Raw genomic sequence first — 15,992 nt, forward strand, 5'->3', positions numbered from 1 at the left:
TGGAGGCCATGTGGACCATAAGATCCACCACCCTGTTGCTATAGCCGAATTCATTGTCATACCAGGAAATAAGTTTGACAAAGTGGTCGTTGAGGGCACTGCCAGCCCCAGCATCAAAGGTGGAAGAGTGGGTGTCACTGTTAAAGTCACAGGAGACGACCTGGTCTTCATTGTAACCCAGGATGCCTTTTATGGGTCCATCTGATGCCTGCTTCACCACCTTCTTGATGTAATCATGTTTGGCAGCTTTCTCCAGGCAGCAGGTCAGGTCCACAACAGACACATTAGGAGTGGGGACACGGAAGGCCATGCTAGTGAGTTTCCCATTCAGTTCAGGGATGACCTTGCCCACAGCCTTGGCAGCACCAGGGATGATGTTCTGGGTAGCCCCACGGCCATCACGCCACACTTTCCCAGCGCGGCCATCCACAGTCTTCTGGGTGGCAGTGATGGCATGGACTGTGGTCATGAGTCCCTCCACGATGCCAAAATTGTCATAGATGACCTTGGCCAGGGCGGCCAAACAGTTGGTGGTACAGGAGGCATTGCTGACAATCTTGAACGAGTTGTCATACTTCTCATGGTTCATGCCCATCACAAACATGGGGGCCTCAGCAGAAGGGGCAGAGATGATTACCCTTTTGGCACCACCCTTCAAGTGAGCCCCAGCCTTTTCCAAGGTTGTGAAGACACAGATGGACTCTACAACATATTCAGCACCAGCATCAACCCACTTGATGTTGGCGGGATCTCGCTCCTGGAAGATAGAGATGGGCTTCCCATTGATGATAAGTTTCTCAGCCTTGACAGTGCCATTGAACTTGCCATGGGTAGAATCATACTGGAACATATATACCATGTAGTTGAGGTCAATGAAGGGGTCGTTGATGGCAACAACCTCTACTTTGCCAGAGTTAAAAGCAGCCCTGGTGAGCAGGCGCCCAATACGGCCAAATCCGTTGACTCCGATCTTCACCATCTTGTCTCAGGGATGCGGCTGCCTGTCGAACGGGGAGGAGCAGAGAGCTTCCAATATTTTTAATAGGATGACTTGTTTACGTTTAAATGTATAATAAACAATTCACTGAATATAATAAATTGGGACTTTTTAATGACTGAAGAGAATGAGTGTAGATTTTTTGGTGTGTGCTTTAAATACGTATCTTTGTGACTACGAGCGAGATTGAAATTCTGTTAATGTCAATAATATATTGCTTTCTGTCCTTTACACACCTTGCTGCTCTGAGATTATGTTTGTCTCCTTTAGACAATACTTACCTTTATTTTCTCCATATCTGGCCTGGAGAGGTACCTCTAATACATTTTTTAATTAATGGAAGCATGAAATGAATGTTTTTTCCCTCCTTGTTACCCATTGTTCTGTAGGCAGAAGGTTCGTCCACTGCCTCTTCAGGAAGCCAGATAGCTGAAGGAAAGGGGAGCCAAATTGGCACTGTACAACCAATTCCCTGCCTTCTGTCCATGCCCACCAGGAACCACATGGATATTACCACACCTCCATTACCCCCTGTTGCACCTGAAGTATTGAGAGTGGCAGAACACCGGCACAAGAAGGGGCTAATGTATCCCTACATCTTTCATATCCTAACAAAGGTATTGTCTAATGGGTCATTTATTGTTATTGTCCTGAGTTTACAGCGGATGATCCCTAAGGGTATTGTGTTCTCTTCCCCAACCACCCACCCCTCTTGTTTTTTTTTTTTGGAAATGTTTCGCTACTAAATTATTTGAAGCAAAGTTTATTTCCCCGTTATGAACATTGAGCAAAATCTGAAACTTTCAGCCTGTAAACAATAATTTATAAAAGGTTCACATTTTCTTCGATTTCTGATTTCAAAGTAATGATATTATTATATGACTATTTATTTTATTATTTTTGTATCCAATTTCAAATTTTCTTATACCATGTTTACACCATGGTGTCAGGTTGAATTCTCAGTTTGGGTATAATATATAATTTTTTAGATCATCTTTCCTAAGAAAATATTTCCCCGTTTTAATGGCTAATAGTGTGCTTCATGTATTTTGACTTGTTCATCTACTTCATTGAGTATAGTTTATCTAATACTTAATAGCAGTAAAATACAATTAACAGAATTTTATAACATGTGTATAGTCCAAAAAATAAAATGAACATTTTACACTGGGATATAATTCATAATTTTATTTTATTAATTTCTTACTAAATGTATACTCAAATTTATTCTCACAGTGTGGTTTTGTTTTTGAGTCATGGGTCTCAGATGCATCTTTGTATATTTAAATTTTCTGAGTGATTTGTAGTCTTTATGTTGGCATTTATAATAGACCCACGATTTAAAAAGTTACTTCAGTTATCAGGTACTGTATGCAGAATTGATTTATTAGAATCATATATTAACACATTTTCATCATATCTGTGACATCATACATTGTTTTACTTTTCTCTGTTTCCTGCAATTCATCTGTGATTTGTACAATTAAATCAAATGAAATATAGGTACTTCTATCCCACAGTACTACAGAAATGATTTTTTTGAGTATCAATTAACTGATCTTAACAGGATATACTTTTGTAAATGTAAGGAAATGAGGAATGGTAAGACCAGTACTATTTACTCATCTCCTTTAATTTCTTTAAAAATTATAATTGGCACCAAGTATTGTATTATTTGATATATGTATGCATATACAGTACCAGTTTTCACATTATGATTATAAGGTAAGCCTTTTGTTTTTCAGGTTCAGCATAAATTATAAAATGGTAACTAAGTTTAAAGGGACCAAAGTTTTGGGAAGATATCTTTCAAAATAATGTCTAAAGAGATTGTAAGCTTTCCCAAATGAAGATGTGTGAGGAAGGTCGATTGGATTTACCTGCTTGTGTCAGACTAATCAATCCAAACCATGTGCACACTGGATATATCTGTTTTATGGGCAATTGATTAAATCAGTATGGATGGTAAAAACTGTTACTCTTCAGTATTTACTAATTTCAGTGGCAGATAATGATAAAACTGTCATAAAAACTAAACTTGACTGTTTTCCAATTTTAAAATGCCATTAATAGTTTTTCAGTTTAGTAAGAGAAATGTTTAGACTCTGAAGTTCACTGTTTCCTATGAGCTGAATAGCTCTATTTTTAAATTGACTAGGCTAAGATGAAACTTCTTGGTAATGTAGAGAGTTATCAAAGGATCATAATATTGAGAGCATAAAACATTCCCTCGGTAAGTATTAGAGCACTTTTAGCTACTGGATGAATGAAAATGCAAGTATTTGGTTTGTCAAATTAATGGTCTCTTACCTTAAATGTCAAATTTATATGATGAAGGAGAAGGACAAGTTTTGAGATTAACTTTATGCAAAACAAAAAGAACAAACATTTAAAAATAAGACTAAAGGATATGTTGTTGTTAAGTGCTGTGTAGTTCCGAGTTACAGTGACCCTGTATAGGGTTTCCTTGGAGCGGCTGGTGAGTTTGAACCTCTGACCTTGCGGTCTAGCACATTATCCTTCAGTACCACACTAAGACTATACCACTAAATTTAATCGATGTTGGATACCGTAAATGTATTTTTATGTTATGCGTATATGTAAAATATCTTGAAATAAGTCTTGATACCATAAAATTTGAGATAGGTGTTTGAGAAAATCTCCATTAACATGGTCAAGGCCAGTACATTTCTTGGAATTTGTATACCCCCTCCAAAATAAAAACCATATAACCTTATAGAGCAGAGTAGAACTGCTCCATAGGGTTTCTAAGGCTGTACATGTTTACTGAAGCAGATTGCCACATTTCTCTCTTGTGGAGTGACTGTTGGGTTTGAACTGCTGACCTTTCAGTTAGCAGTCCAATGCTTAATCCATAGCTCCTTGGATTTTGTATATTGTTGTTTGTAAGTGCTGTTAGTTGAATCAGTTCCAACTCATAGCAACCCTGTATAGGGTTTCCAAGGAGTGGCTAGTGAGTTTGAACTACTAAGCTTTCAGTTGGCAGTCCAGTGCTTATTCTACAGTGCCATACCAGGATTTTATATAGGTCATTGAAAATTATAAATAATTATTACATGTGACTTTCTTGACTCTACAAATAAAGTTTTCAAGTTCTCAACTTTTTCTATTCTGTTTGTTTTCTCATGTTCTGTCTAGGTTGTTTCAAAGACTAGGATCATGATCTACCTAGTTTTTCTTTTGTTCTTGGTTTCTGATTTAAAATAATGTACATTGTGCTTTATTACTTGAGCATGTTTTTGACCACAGCCCACCAAATGATTAATTGGCTTAGATTTACAATGTTATTAAGTGGAGATTATATATTTCAGTGAGCTTGTTGTAAATTCAGTATGAAAAATATGCAATGTTATTCTGCTTTCTTCCATGCAAAGGGTGAAATCAAAATTGCTGTTTCTATTGAAGATGAAGCCAACAAAGACCTGCCTCCTGCTGCCCTGCTTTATAGGCCAGTTCGTCAGTATGTTTACGGAGTCCTGTTTAGTTTGGCAGAAAACAGAAAGAAAACTGAGAGACTTGCTTTTAGAAAGAACAGACTTCCTCCAGAATGTATGTACTGTAAAAATCCGTTGTTTGTTTTCTTCAGTGCCTCATAATCTCTTGTGCATTTTCTAAAGAATCATTACTGAGTGAACCCTGAGTGGCTCCTACATAAAGAAGCTGGGACTCGCATCATGGGCAAGAGGGCCTGAGTCTAGGTGTTTAGAAAATGAGTAGCAGTCACAATGGTAGGCTTATTCCTTAAGCACTGTTGATCTGGAAGCTGTCTTGATAATTACTGTCAATTTTTGTAATTAACACATCTTAAATAATAAGTATGTGTGCACTGTCTATTCTCTGATTTTTATGAGGTGCACCTCTGCTCTCCAGAGTCAGTATTCTTGAGTAAGGTATTACTCGTTCCCTGGGAGTCTGTTTCTGTGCTCCTAGAATGCCACTGTACATTTTGTGATTTTTAGTGTATTATTAGAAGTGTACTAATCTTCCGAAGAGTACTTATAAATTTAATGGATAGTTCCACTGATTAACTTTGATGATTGAAGGTGACTGTGAAAAGTCTGAAAACTATTGCTTGAAATGTTGGTAAAAGTTGAAGTTGAACACATTTTTCATCTTTTAATGGGCCAGTGTAATATTCTTTTCTTGGGAAGTGGGTGCTCTGTATTCTAGGTAATTTTATCTGATAACATAAGGAATATATAAGTTGGAACATATTTATAGGAAAAACAGACGTTTTCTAAAATTTATTCTAAAATAGGGATATTTTGAAATTATTATTTTTCACATTGTGTGATTTATTTCCTTAAAAAAGAATGCCATTTCTTAATCTTACACTTGATCAGGTTTTCTATGTGGCATATCTGGTCACTAGAGCTGCAATTCACCACTGTGCTATCTTGCCTGCCCTGTCACTACCAGAACTCCTTCTACTTAGTGTAGTTCTGTATTTTGGAGTTTTCCTTGTTATTGGTGTTTCTCATTGACTTGGGATACTGTATGCAATGGACTGCCTAGCAGGATGATGTCTAAGTTTATCTCCTGTAATGTCAGACTACATCTTAAGCTTTTTCATCCTAAATTTGATAACACTACCTGGGCTCTTGCATATGTGTTCCAAAAACATCGTTACCTTCACAGAGCAAACTCTTGTAGGAATTTTTGGTGATTTTAAACCTGAAGACCATCATATAGTTTCGAAGACTGGCTTTCCTTAGTATTGCTCACAGCTTTATGAAAGTACATCATAAATATGGCTGATGAGTTCTCAAGCCACTGTATAAATAAACAGGTAGTTTGTTGTCTCTTAAATTTGATTGAGATTGTTCTGCCACCTACAGTTTCTGGAAGTTCATTATAGGTAGGTTGTAGGATACTCTCATGAAGTTGATCAATGTACGAGTTTTGATCCCTTCTTCCCTCTTGCTTCTGTGCAGTCTTAAAACATTAATTTTGTTCTCCCTTGTTGAACTCTATAAAAATAGAGCAGAACACATGTTTGCCAGTCCTTTAGATGTTTGATCCATAGTTATTGATTTTATACCTGGGTTGTGCTAGGCATTACTCAAGGCCTCTTGTTACTGTTTTATGTGCTGTTTAAGTTTGTTCCAACTCATATCAACCCTGTATAGGGTTTCCCAGGAGCAGCTGGTGGGTTTGAACTGCAGAACTTGTGGTTAGCAGTCCAGTGCTTATTTTATAGCATCATACCAGGACTCCATGAGACCAGGGAGAGACCTTTCTCTTAACAGACCATAGGGCTTAATGGACCAGTATCTTGTGTTGCTCCGCTCCCCACTGATTCCAGGTATTTTAGCACTACTGTGTCAGTTTTTTCAGGTCTTGGTTTTTTTAACTAGAAAAGCATAACTTAACAAAAAATATACACAAGGGAAACAAAGAATTGGAAAATAAACAAGAAGGTGCAGTTATTTGTGTAAAAATTTGGTCTGCCTTCAAAGAAAGGCTAATAGTGCTGAAGGTCTGAAGTACAGAGCATGAGATGGGGTACCTGGAAGATAGATCAGACTTGTAGCACAAGGAGTTGTGCTTGTTTTTTGTTTGTTTGTTTGTTTGTTTGTTTGTTTGTTTGTTTTAATCTATCCTTAGAACTGTTTTAAACAAAAAGAAATGATAGAGTCAGATTTGCTGTCTAGAGTACAACTCTAGCTAGAGGTGGAGGAAATGGGGATGGAACAATCTAGGACAGGAAAGAGGCGAAGGATTGGCGAAGTCTTTAGATGACTCACATAGACCATACTTCAGATGGCAGTGCTATACACTGTAATACAAAATTCAGGAGAGTGGGATTATTTCTGAAAAATAAGTTAGTATTAGGTAATGTGAGTTAAAGATGTTTCCTGAGCAATTAGAAATGATGGAGATATACATTACAGATTAGGCCTCTAAGGAAGGGACTCTGGAGGCTATTGTCTTAATAGTAGGGACAGGAGCTGAAAAGTAAAATGGGTAGGGGGCATGAGAGGGTTACAAGAGGGGTAGAGGAGGCAGGGGGCACTAAGTACTTTTCATATTTGCTGAGGTGAGGAGGACAATGATAGCTTCAGAGAGATTTGGCAGAAAATGTTTCCTTCCCTGCCTCTTATCTTCCTTCTCCTATTTCTCACTCTCCCTTCTCCCTCCCTCTCTCCTTCTCTTTTTGGGGTTGGATGACTGAATAATATGGGAGTTTGGTTATTGTTGTATCATCTTTTGAAAAACGAGTTGTCAGGTGCCATTGAGTCGGAAAAACGAGTTAGTGGGGAGAAATAGGTGAATTTATTAGTGTGAATAGGAAAATTATGTAAAAGTGTCAGTAGAGTTAGGTGAGATGGAAGGATGGGACAAAGAGTACATGTTTTAGGACCATCTTTCTTGGTGAAAGCAGATTCAGAAGAAATAGGGGCTAAAGATACTACAGGTTTGGTTTGGGAAAGGGAAAAGGATTTGGTCTGAGATGTTACTGGAGCTTTTGAATTGAAATAGAATTTATTTTTGTTTTTTTAATCAGCTGTGAAGAAGGAGTTAAGGCTACAATTTTTGCCAAATGTAGTTTAAAAATTTTTTTAACAGTAAAAATGATTTGGAAAGTAATTTTATGTTTATATGGAGTGATTTCTATTGTGTGTATTACTCTCTTACACGAGTGTCAAACGTGTTTTAAATGAATGAATGCTTTAAACAGGTTTATGGTGCATGGCCTATTGGATGTAAAGTTTGGTGTGTTAGAAAATTAAATTCCATTTGTGTGAGTGTGCTTCTAATAAACACTTAAGTTTTTTTGTTTTTGTTTTTTAAAAGACCAGTATTAAAACAATTACAATGTTTTTTGCTTGATTTACTTATGAAGTTGAGTTTTGACTTTTCTGTAGGCCAAGGGGTGCTTATTTTAAAGCTTTGGTAAGAGTGATACGTCTATTTAAAGAGGCGTTGAATAAGACATCTGGCCTGACTTGAAATAGAGGAAACTTAAATGAGAAAGACAGGATAGATTCAGCTGAATGTTACTTAGGAAAAATTGAAGTGAGTCTCTGGAATTTAAATGATTATGTAGAGAAACGTATTGTTAAAGTACTATTACACATTTTATCTCTGTTGGAAAAGATGTATTTATTTGATATCTTAGTTTACAAGTTGAAAGACCTTAGTTATTACATAGTTTTTAGGTTACTAATAATTAATACCTTTTCATTTATTGTCACTCTTAATTGGAGCTCCACCTCTCCATAAGGAAGAATCTTTTGTAAGTGTTGAATTTCAATGCTGTCTACTTGCTCAAAACAAACCTTGTGTGATAAATTAATCTGTGTGTCGTGTGGTCTTATAATAGGGCATGTGTTATAATTATTCTTTTATATTACAGCCTGTGTGTTAGATTTTGGCTAAGTACAGATTCTTGTCATACTTTTGACATAACGTTTCTGTATTAGGGGTTTCTGGAGAAACCGCCATGTGTGCTCACAGACATGTAATAGATTTTAAGGAATTGGCTCATGTGGTTGAGGGGCTGGCAAGTTCCAAATCCATAGGACAGGCAGGCTGAAATTTCAGCAGGATATCCATGTTTGTCTTGAGGCAGAATCCATATCTTCTCAGAAAACTGTTTTTACTATTAAAGTCTTCAACTGATTATAAATGTTAGTCATCTACAAATACCTTGAGTCTTGTACCAAACTTGCAGAGAGTGCTGTTGTAAGAGTTCTTGTTAAGGAATTGAATCATATGTATCATATATCCTAACCTGGGGTTGTTGTTCCATGTGGTGAGGGGTCTCCTTTATAATGTTGATGAAGCAATGTTAGTGTAGAGTGGTCTGAGTCAGTTTCTTGAAATATAAAATGAGAAGATGAAGAGAGCAGACATACAGGAAAATAGACGTCTTGTCACATGAAGAGCACCACCATGGAGCCAAAGACTAGAAGCTGAAGAGACAGATACCCAGAGATAACAGAGAAAACCTTTCCTTTAAGGTGGTACCCTGATTTCAGATTTCTAGCCTTTTACACTGTGAGTTTTGGTGTGGTGCTGTAGCATTAGTACTGGACTGTTAATCTCAAGGTCGGCTGTTCAGACCCACCAGTCAGGCCTCGGAAACCCTATACAGGGTCAGTACAAGTTCATACTGACTCAGTGTCACTTAACCAGGAACAACAACACACAGGGAAAAAATAAATTTATTTGTTGAAGTCTAAAAAGTGATAATAATAAATAAAAATAACCTTTAGAGCAACCATCATCTAGACTAGTGTTTTACCAAAACCAAAAATACTGGGTCCCATAGCCTAGTCAAGTTGCCACATAAAACAAGCAAACCATGATAGTTTCATTGACTTAAAATATCTGTTCATTGCTATATTTTAGTATTATGAAGGAGATAATACTGTAGCTTCCAGAGGCTCAAGATGAATACAGAGAATCACTGCTCCAATGAATCTGAATGGGAAAATGGAGGTACCTGATAAAACTGAACCAAAGTTGACATGCAAATGTTTTTCAAGAGTTTTTAGTAAGCAAGATTTGAAAGATGAATATATTTAAATCTTGTTTATATTTGTTCTTTTATGAGTCAGTAACCTATGGTCATTCTTAGACAGAATAAAGGATATATAGTTTAAAGTCTGTAATTGGTATGAATCCATAAGACACATGGAAGTGTTTTATGATGTCTTAACTCTGTTGATTTTTTGATCAGTGTTTGTAATTCTGGTAACTGAAACCTCATATATGGGCTCCACAATGAGCCCATCTACTCAACTAGACAATACCACTGTTTCTGAACTTCAGGGTTTTGATCTAAAATACCTTCAGAAATTAGGCCATTTTATGTATGCAGATGTTATGTTTCCGTTCATGGTCATTGTAACCAAGAAAGACATTCCCAAGGTATTATCAGAGTGGGCATATGGAAATCTAAAGGTTTGTTTAAAAAATACTTTTCTCTTAGTAGATTTAAGACATTTATTCATTTGAAAATTCAGCTTATTAACAAAAGAATATAATAAAATGTTCATAATTTATAATTTAATTTAACCCAGCAAAGTTTCTCTTTTGAAATAATTATATGATTGGAAATACACCTAGAATTAGATCCTAAGGAAAATTTCAGCCTTTTGAAAGTCATATTGAATTTTGTATGCTTGTAGTTTATTTTCTATTCCAGTGTGTGTATCCCTACCTAGGTTTTTAAGTTTGCTTTTAAAATAATTCATCAGAATATTTATTCTTGCAATATGTTATCAAGAGTCACTAATGTGGAGTTCTAAAGTTGATCAGTGGGGCAAGCAGAAAAGAATTGTTTCTATCTAAGCACAAGAGGGTTTATCTAGGATTGTGATGATGTAGCAGTTGGTAATGGTATCGAGGGTGTAGACTGCCAGAGAACCTTTTCTGTTGCTACTGAAACAATGAGAGTGGGCAGGACAAAAGGTCTGAATTCCAGAACGCTAGACTCAGGTCTCTCCCTTGCTGTGACTTCTTTGCTGTAGAAAAACATGTTGTGGCATGGTATTTAGACACACTTTACTAGCCAGTCCTGAGTGAAGGCAGTGACAGGCGCCAGCTCTCTTTACAGCCACCCAGAGCTTTTCCTTCCTGCTTGCCTGCCTTTCCTTCAAACCAACCAAATCTATTGCCATCAAGTCTATGCAGACTCTTAGCAACCCTGTAGTACAGAGTAGAACTGCTCCTTATGGTTTCTAAGGTTGTAAATCTTCAAGAGAACAGAGATCTTCTTCATCTTTCTACCATGGTGAAACTCGTGGGGTTGAACTACTGACCTTTCAATTAGCAGTCTAGTATTTAATCCACTGTACCACCAGACCCTCCTTGCCCTCGGCCACCTCCACATAAGAAAAATTGGCACAACTGCTTAATAAATCCTGGTATTTTTCACTTAATATATGATCCCTGTTTTATTGCTGCTCATTACCTATAATGTCTTCTCCACTACCTTAAAATTAAGTGTGTTGAAGAACTAGGCTTTGAAAAAATTAAAGTAGCATCGAGGCATTTCTGACTAATAGTTGACTCTGTATAAGGTTTCCAAGGAGCGACGGGTGAACTTGAACCCTCAACCTAGCTGTTCAAACTGACCTTGCAGTCCAGCACATTAGCCCACAGTGCCAAAATGGACTTCAATTATAGGCACATGGGATAAATTGATAGAATTAAGAAGCAAATTTATATTCAGTAAAACTGCTTTTATTAAAGATCTATATTCTTGTATTTTTTAAATTATCAAGGAAAGCAAAAAGGGTAATTAAGATTTTTATTGGTCCCGTTTGCTTTAGGAATGTTTTTGTTTATCTCAAGTATTTGGCACTGCTTTCTGAAAAAATAAATGAACTAAAAAAATAAAAACACTGATCTATAATGTAAAATGGACCACATTAAGATGATTTAATATGTGTAAAAACTAGGTATTATAAACGTTTTTGAATGATTTTTATGGAGGCAGTTTGCATGTTTATCTGGATTTTTGTGTTTTACAAAGTTCTTCAGGAGTATCGTTAATAAACTTGTTTTTCTCACAATTTTGAGTAGAGTTAGCACAAGAGTTAGAGTCCTGGTGTAGAGTTGTGGGATAAAGCACTGGACCAAAAGGGTCTGTTTGAATCACAAGGCTGGCTATTCAAATTCACCAGCTACTCCTTGGAAACCCTGCACACAGGACCCCTATCAGTCAGAACCATCTTGGTGGCACTTAACAACAACAAAGCACTCAAGAGTCGGCTGCTTAGGAAAGCAGTACTATGTAACGGACCAATCATAGGTGTCGCTTGCTTTGACTATTACAGTGAAACCTATGAGAGCTCGAATTCCACAGCACTGGTTGAACTGTTCTTGTCATGAATATTGGATCTAGATAACAAAAATGCTTAGAACTGTGACAGTAAACTAATAACCAGTATTTCATTCTTAGTTCAGTGCTTATGTTGGTCAAACACCCAAACCCAGTGTTGTCTAGTCATTGCCAACCTAGGACCAAGTACAGCTGTGTTCAATAGGGTTTTCATGGCTGTAATCTCTACAGAAGCAGATCCAGGCCTTCTGCAGAGCTGCTGGATGTGTCCGAACTACCAGTTTTTCTGTTAGTAGCAAGCACAAACTGCTTTGCCACTGAGGGACCTTTTATGATTATGGTAGACATAGAATAAATGCTAATTGTCAGTATTCCATTTGAGCCTAGTGGCATAATGTTTAAGCACCTGGCTGCTAACCTTTGAAAGATCAATGATTCAAACTCACCAGCCACTTCATGGCAAAGAAGCTTGGTGGTCTGTTCCACAAAGATGACCTCGGAAACCTTGTGGTTCTGTAGGGTTGCTCTAAGTTGGAACTGACAAGTGGCATGCAGCAGCCACAGTATTCCATTGAATTTTTGCTTTCTCTAGGACACTTAGAGTATTGACTGGAGCCTGTTAGCAGGAACTAGGTGACAGCGCCTTGGATGTATTTTTCATTTGTAAACCCGAGTTACTAAGGATCTGAGCATACAGTGTCATGTCAGGTAAATTCAGGCACTCTCAGCTCCAATGCAGAAAGCAAACTAAGTCAGAGTCAGAGAAACCTTAAGATTAAAGACTTCTCAATGGGCCAAATGCTTAAAGAGCTGACTAAATGGAAAGAAAGAAATATTCTAAGATAAACATAGATTTAATAAGGATTCCTGAATAAATATTAAGTGATATTCCATTGGAAACCTATATATGTTAGGACCACAAAATGTATAATCTTGAGTTTTTTCAGATGCACCAAATTTTTGCTCTTTCTGTATAAGTGCATGTATGTCTAAATGATAGTGTTGTGGAGGAAAAAGTGATACAACTTATTTGAACTATTTCTGCCACCCAAAATAAAACTTCAATTCCCTTAAATGAATCTTTTGCCACCGGAATTAAAATGTTGCATAGAAAAATGTATACATTTTTGCTTTTAATTGCATTAGAATGAATTCTGTGGAATCTGATAGATATATGAGGGTAAGTCAAAGAGTACTGCTACAAAATCAGAAACCTTTACTAAACAAAAGTATGAAACTGTGAAGCTGTTGTTTCCTCATATATCTGCCATCTAGGTCTGAATACTTCTGAAGGCAGTGTTTCCATCTTTCTAACTTTTATCTGAAGAATTCTGCACTCTTCAGTTTGAACCACAGCAAAATGGCATTTTGGGCATCCTCAAGGATTCAAATCGTGTTCATTTTCAGTGTTGTTTGAGTTTTGGAAACCAAAAGAAGTCTGAAGGCAAGATCAGGATGTAGGGAGGATGCCATATGGTTTCCCAATGAAATTCTCATATAATAACAATAAAGGTTGAAGAATGAGCAGTTGCATTATTGTGATGGCAAAAAAGTTCATCCGTGCAACTTTCCTGGCCTTCTTCTCACCAATGCATTTTTCAGTTTTCTTCAAACTTCTTCATAACAAGCCCCCATGATCATCTTGTGTCCTTTTAGAAAATCTATCAGGATTATCTCAAAAAACAGTCACGATAACCTTCTGAGCTGAACTCTCTGCTTTAGCTTTAGCTTTAACTTTAACTCACCCCACAGATCTTCTAAGACTCCACTGTTTTGATTGGACCTTGCTCTCTGGATTCTGTTAGTAAACTCAATACTTATCCTCGGTTGTGACTTTTCATAAAATGATCTTGATTAACTTCAGTAGTGTTTAAAAGACTAATGAAAAATATCAGCATTTTGATCTTGGCACAATGTTTTTCACATCCATCTAGCCGAAAGCTTAGTGAGGCCAAGATGTTCACTTAAAACTGAAAATGACAAATCATTTGGGGTCCCAACTTTTAAGTAGCTATCACAGCAATGGCAGTACTGTAGTCATCTTCCACCAGTTTCTGGACTTCAGTTTCTTCATTTGTCAAGGTCACTGGTCTTCCCTCTCTTTGTTCATCTTTGAAACCTTCCAACTTCCCTTTAAATCCTTAATCTATCTGTGAACTGTTGTATATGTCGGGCATCATTCCCATAAACTTTTTGAAAACCTTCAATTATTTGGAAAGATGGCCGCTTGAATTTAATATTAGTTAATCCCAACCTGATTTTTTTTTTTCCCTCATGGCACCAAAAGTGTATTTATTTTATTGTTAAGGCATCCTAATTAGACTAGAACCCCTGGTAAGGATGATGTAGCATAAATGTTGGACTGGTAACTACAAGGACAGCAGTTCAAACTCACCAGCCACTCTTGGAAACCCTATATAAGGTCACTGTGAGTCGGAAATGATCCCATGGCACACAGTGACAACGACAAATGAGACTAAGACAGGTTTATTCTTGAGAGAATTTGCAACCCTCCACTGATTGCAGAAGGAGCTCTGGTGGCGTAGTGGTTACAATCGGGCTGCTAATTTCACTGTCAGCAGTTCGAAACTACCAGCTGTTCTGTGGGAGAAAGATGAGGCTTTCTGCTCCCATAAAGATTTGTAGCCTTGAAAACTCTGTAGAGGGCTGCTATGAGTCGGAACTGACTCCACAGAGCATAGCAACAACAACAACTGATTGCAGAGACATGTTTAAATGCATTTTGTTTGGAATAAATCCTCACATGTCTGAACTGGAATCCTATTAACAATACTTTTTTACTTTTTGCTTAATAGCTAGTTATGTAGTCTTCCTTAGCTTGGGGCTGACATTACTGCCAGTCTTAAAAGGTTATTGGATGCCAAGAGATAATACTTGGAAAGTGCCCTGCCCACATGGACAATGAGATAATAGCAATGACAGTTCTTCACATATAACATACTGCTGCAAAATGTCTTTGAAATGGTTTTTTTGATGTAGCGCAGAAGGTTGTGAGTCCAAAGGACAGGGTCTAGCTAATTAAGTAGATAGGCATTATTGTGTTTTTTTTAACCTGATACTAAAAAATACTGAACAAATGAGCATGTATTTATTTATATATATGTATGTATGTATGTGTGTGTGTGTGTTTTGATTTGTTGGACTTTAATATAAGCATTTTACATGTTTAAAGTTTTTCTTAACATTCAGACACAAAGGTATTCAATGTAAATGAAAAGAATTTCTTAATGAGAAAACTGACTTTTTTTTTTCTTTAAAGAAAAAGTTTAATAAAGTACCTTTATTTGTACACCCGTATGAAGAGTCTGCTTCATGTGAAGTTGGCAACATTTTCAGTTAAACCTCCTAAATGGCCTCGTCTCAGTGTCTTTGCTGATGCTGTGGTCAGTGGTGTGTATACATGTACATGGCACATTCATATATGTGGCACTGTTACACTGCGTTATCCTTGAAACGGTCTGTTACAGGATTTTGTAATGTGCTTAAGCATTTTTTTTCCTTGTTGGCGAAAAACTATATACAATTATCTATCTGATGTTTTTCATTACATTTTAAAGATATTGTACAACTATATTCAGACTAAGAATTAAACTAGTCATTCATTCAAACTTTGTCAATATTTTGGCTTCTTCAGAATCTCTCAGATGCAATAGAGGTTACAGTAGGGAAATTAAAACCTAGGTGGTTAAATGTTATTTAGGTAGAAATAGTGTGTTGAAGTTCAGTCAGAAATCGGTGCTCCAGTCAACCCTGGAAGGGTTTGTGTGGTGATACTGATGGCCGGCTGGGGACTTTGGGCTTGTATCTAACAGCTGACTGGGCTAGGAACCTACTCAAATTCCTGTTATGGTTCTAATGTTTATTGTACTAACGTGGGCTATTGGTTGCTTATGAAATGTATAACTAAGTTTTATTAGATTGTTAAATCAGTGCAATTTGTGGTAACTATTAACGTTCTGATATGCATTGTGGATTGTCTTTATTTTATTTCCTCATTAGAGTATTTTTTCTTTAATTTTTTTTGAAATTATGTGGGAAATGTACATGTTTGTGTGTTTGCAAGAATTTATTGTAATATAGCAATTTAGATTTTTTTTTTAAGGTAAAATGCTAGAAAATTTTACACTCTGTCTTAAATTTTGCAGAATGTAATTA

At 36.7% G+C, this 15,992-nt stretch overlaps 2 protein-coding genes across 3 annotated transcripts in view; one reads left to right on the top strand and one right to left on the bottom strand.

Annotated features, from left to right (window-relative positions):
- LOC102811741 (glyceraldehyde-3-phosphate dehydrogenase-like) overlaps positions 1-979 on the bottom strand; it is a 2,994-nt gene extending 2,015 nt beyond the window's left edge. The window contains exon 1 of the mRNA XM_006876245.1: positions 8-979. Coding sequence (XP_006876307.1) covers positions 8-979 — 972 coding nt within the window. The remainder of the gene's footprint in view (positions 1-7) is intronic.
- Positions 1-15,992, top strand: part of FAM120A (family with sequence similarity 120A) — a 203,013-nt gene that overhangs the window by 129,602 nt on the left and 57,419 nt on the right. For both annotated transcript variants that reach the window (XM_006876241.1, XM_006876240.1), the window contains 2 exons: positions 1,387-1,614; positions 4,393-4,567. In XM_006876241.1, the coding sequence (XP_006876303.1) occupies positions 1,387-1,614; positions 4,393-4,567 (403 nt within the window). The remainder of the gene's footprint in view (positions 1-1,386; positions 1,615-4,392; positions 4,568-15,992) is intronic.

This window comes from Chrysochloris asiatica, unplaced genomic scaffold, assembly GCF_000296735.1.
Source record: "Chrysochloris asiatica unplaced genomic scaffold, ChrAsi1.0 scaffold00369, whole genome shotgun sequence".
Classification (NCBI taxonomy): Eukaryota; Metazoa; Chordata; class Mammalia; order Afrosoricida; family Chrysochloridae; genus Chrysochloris; species Chrysochloris asiatica.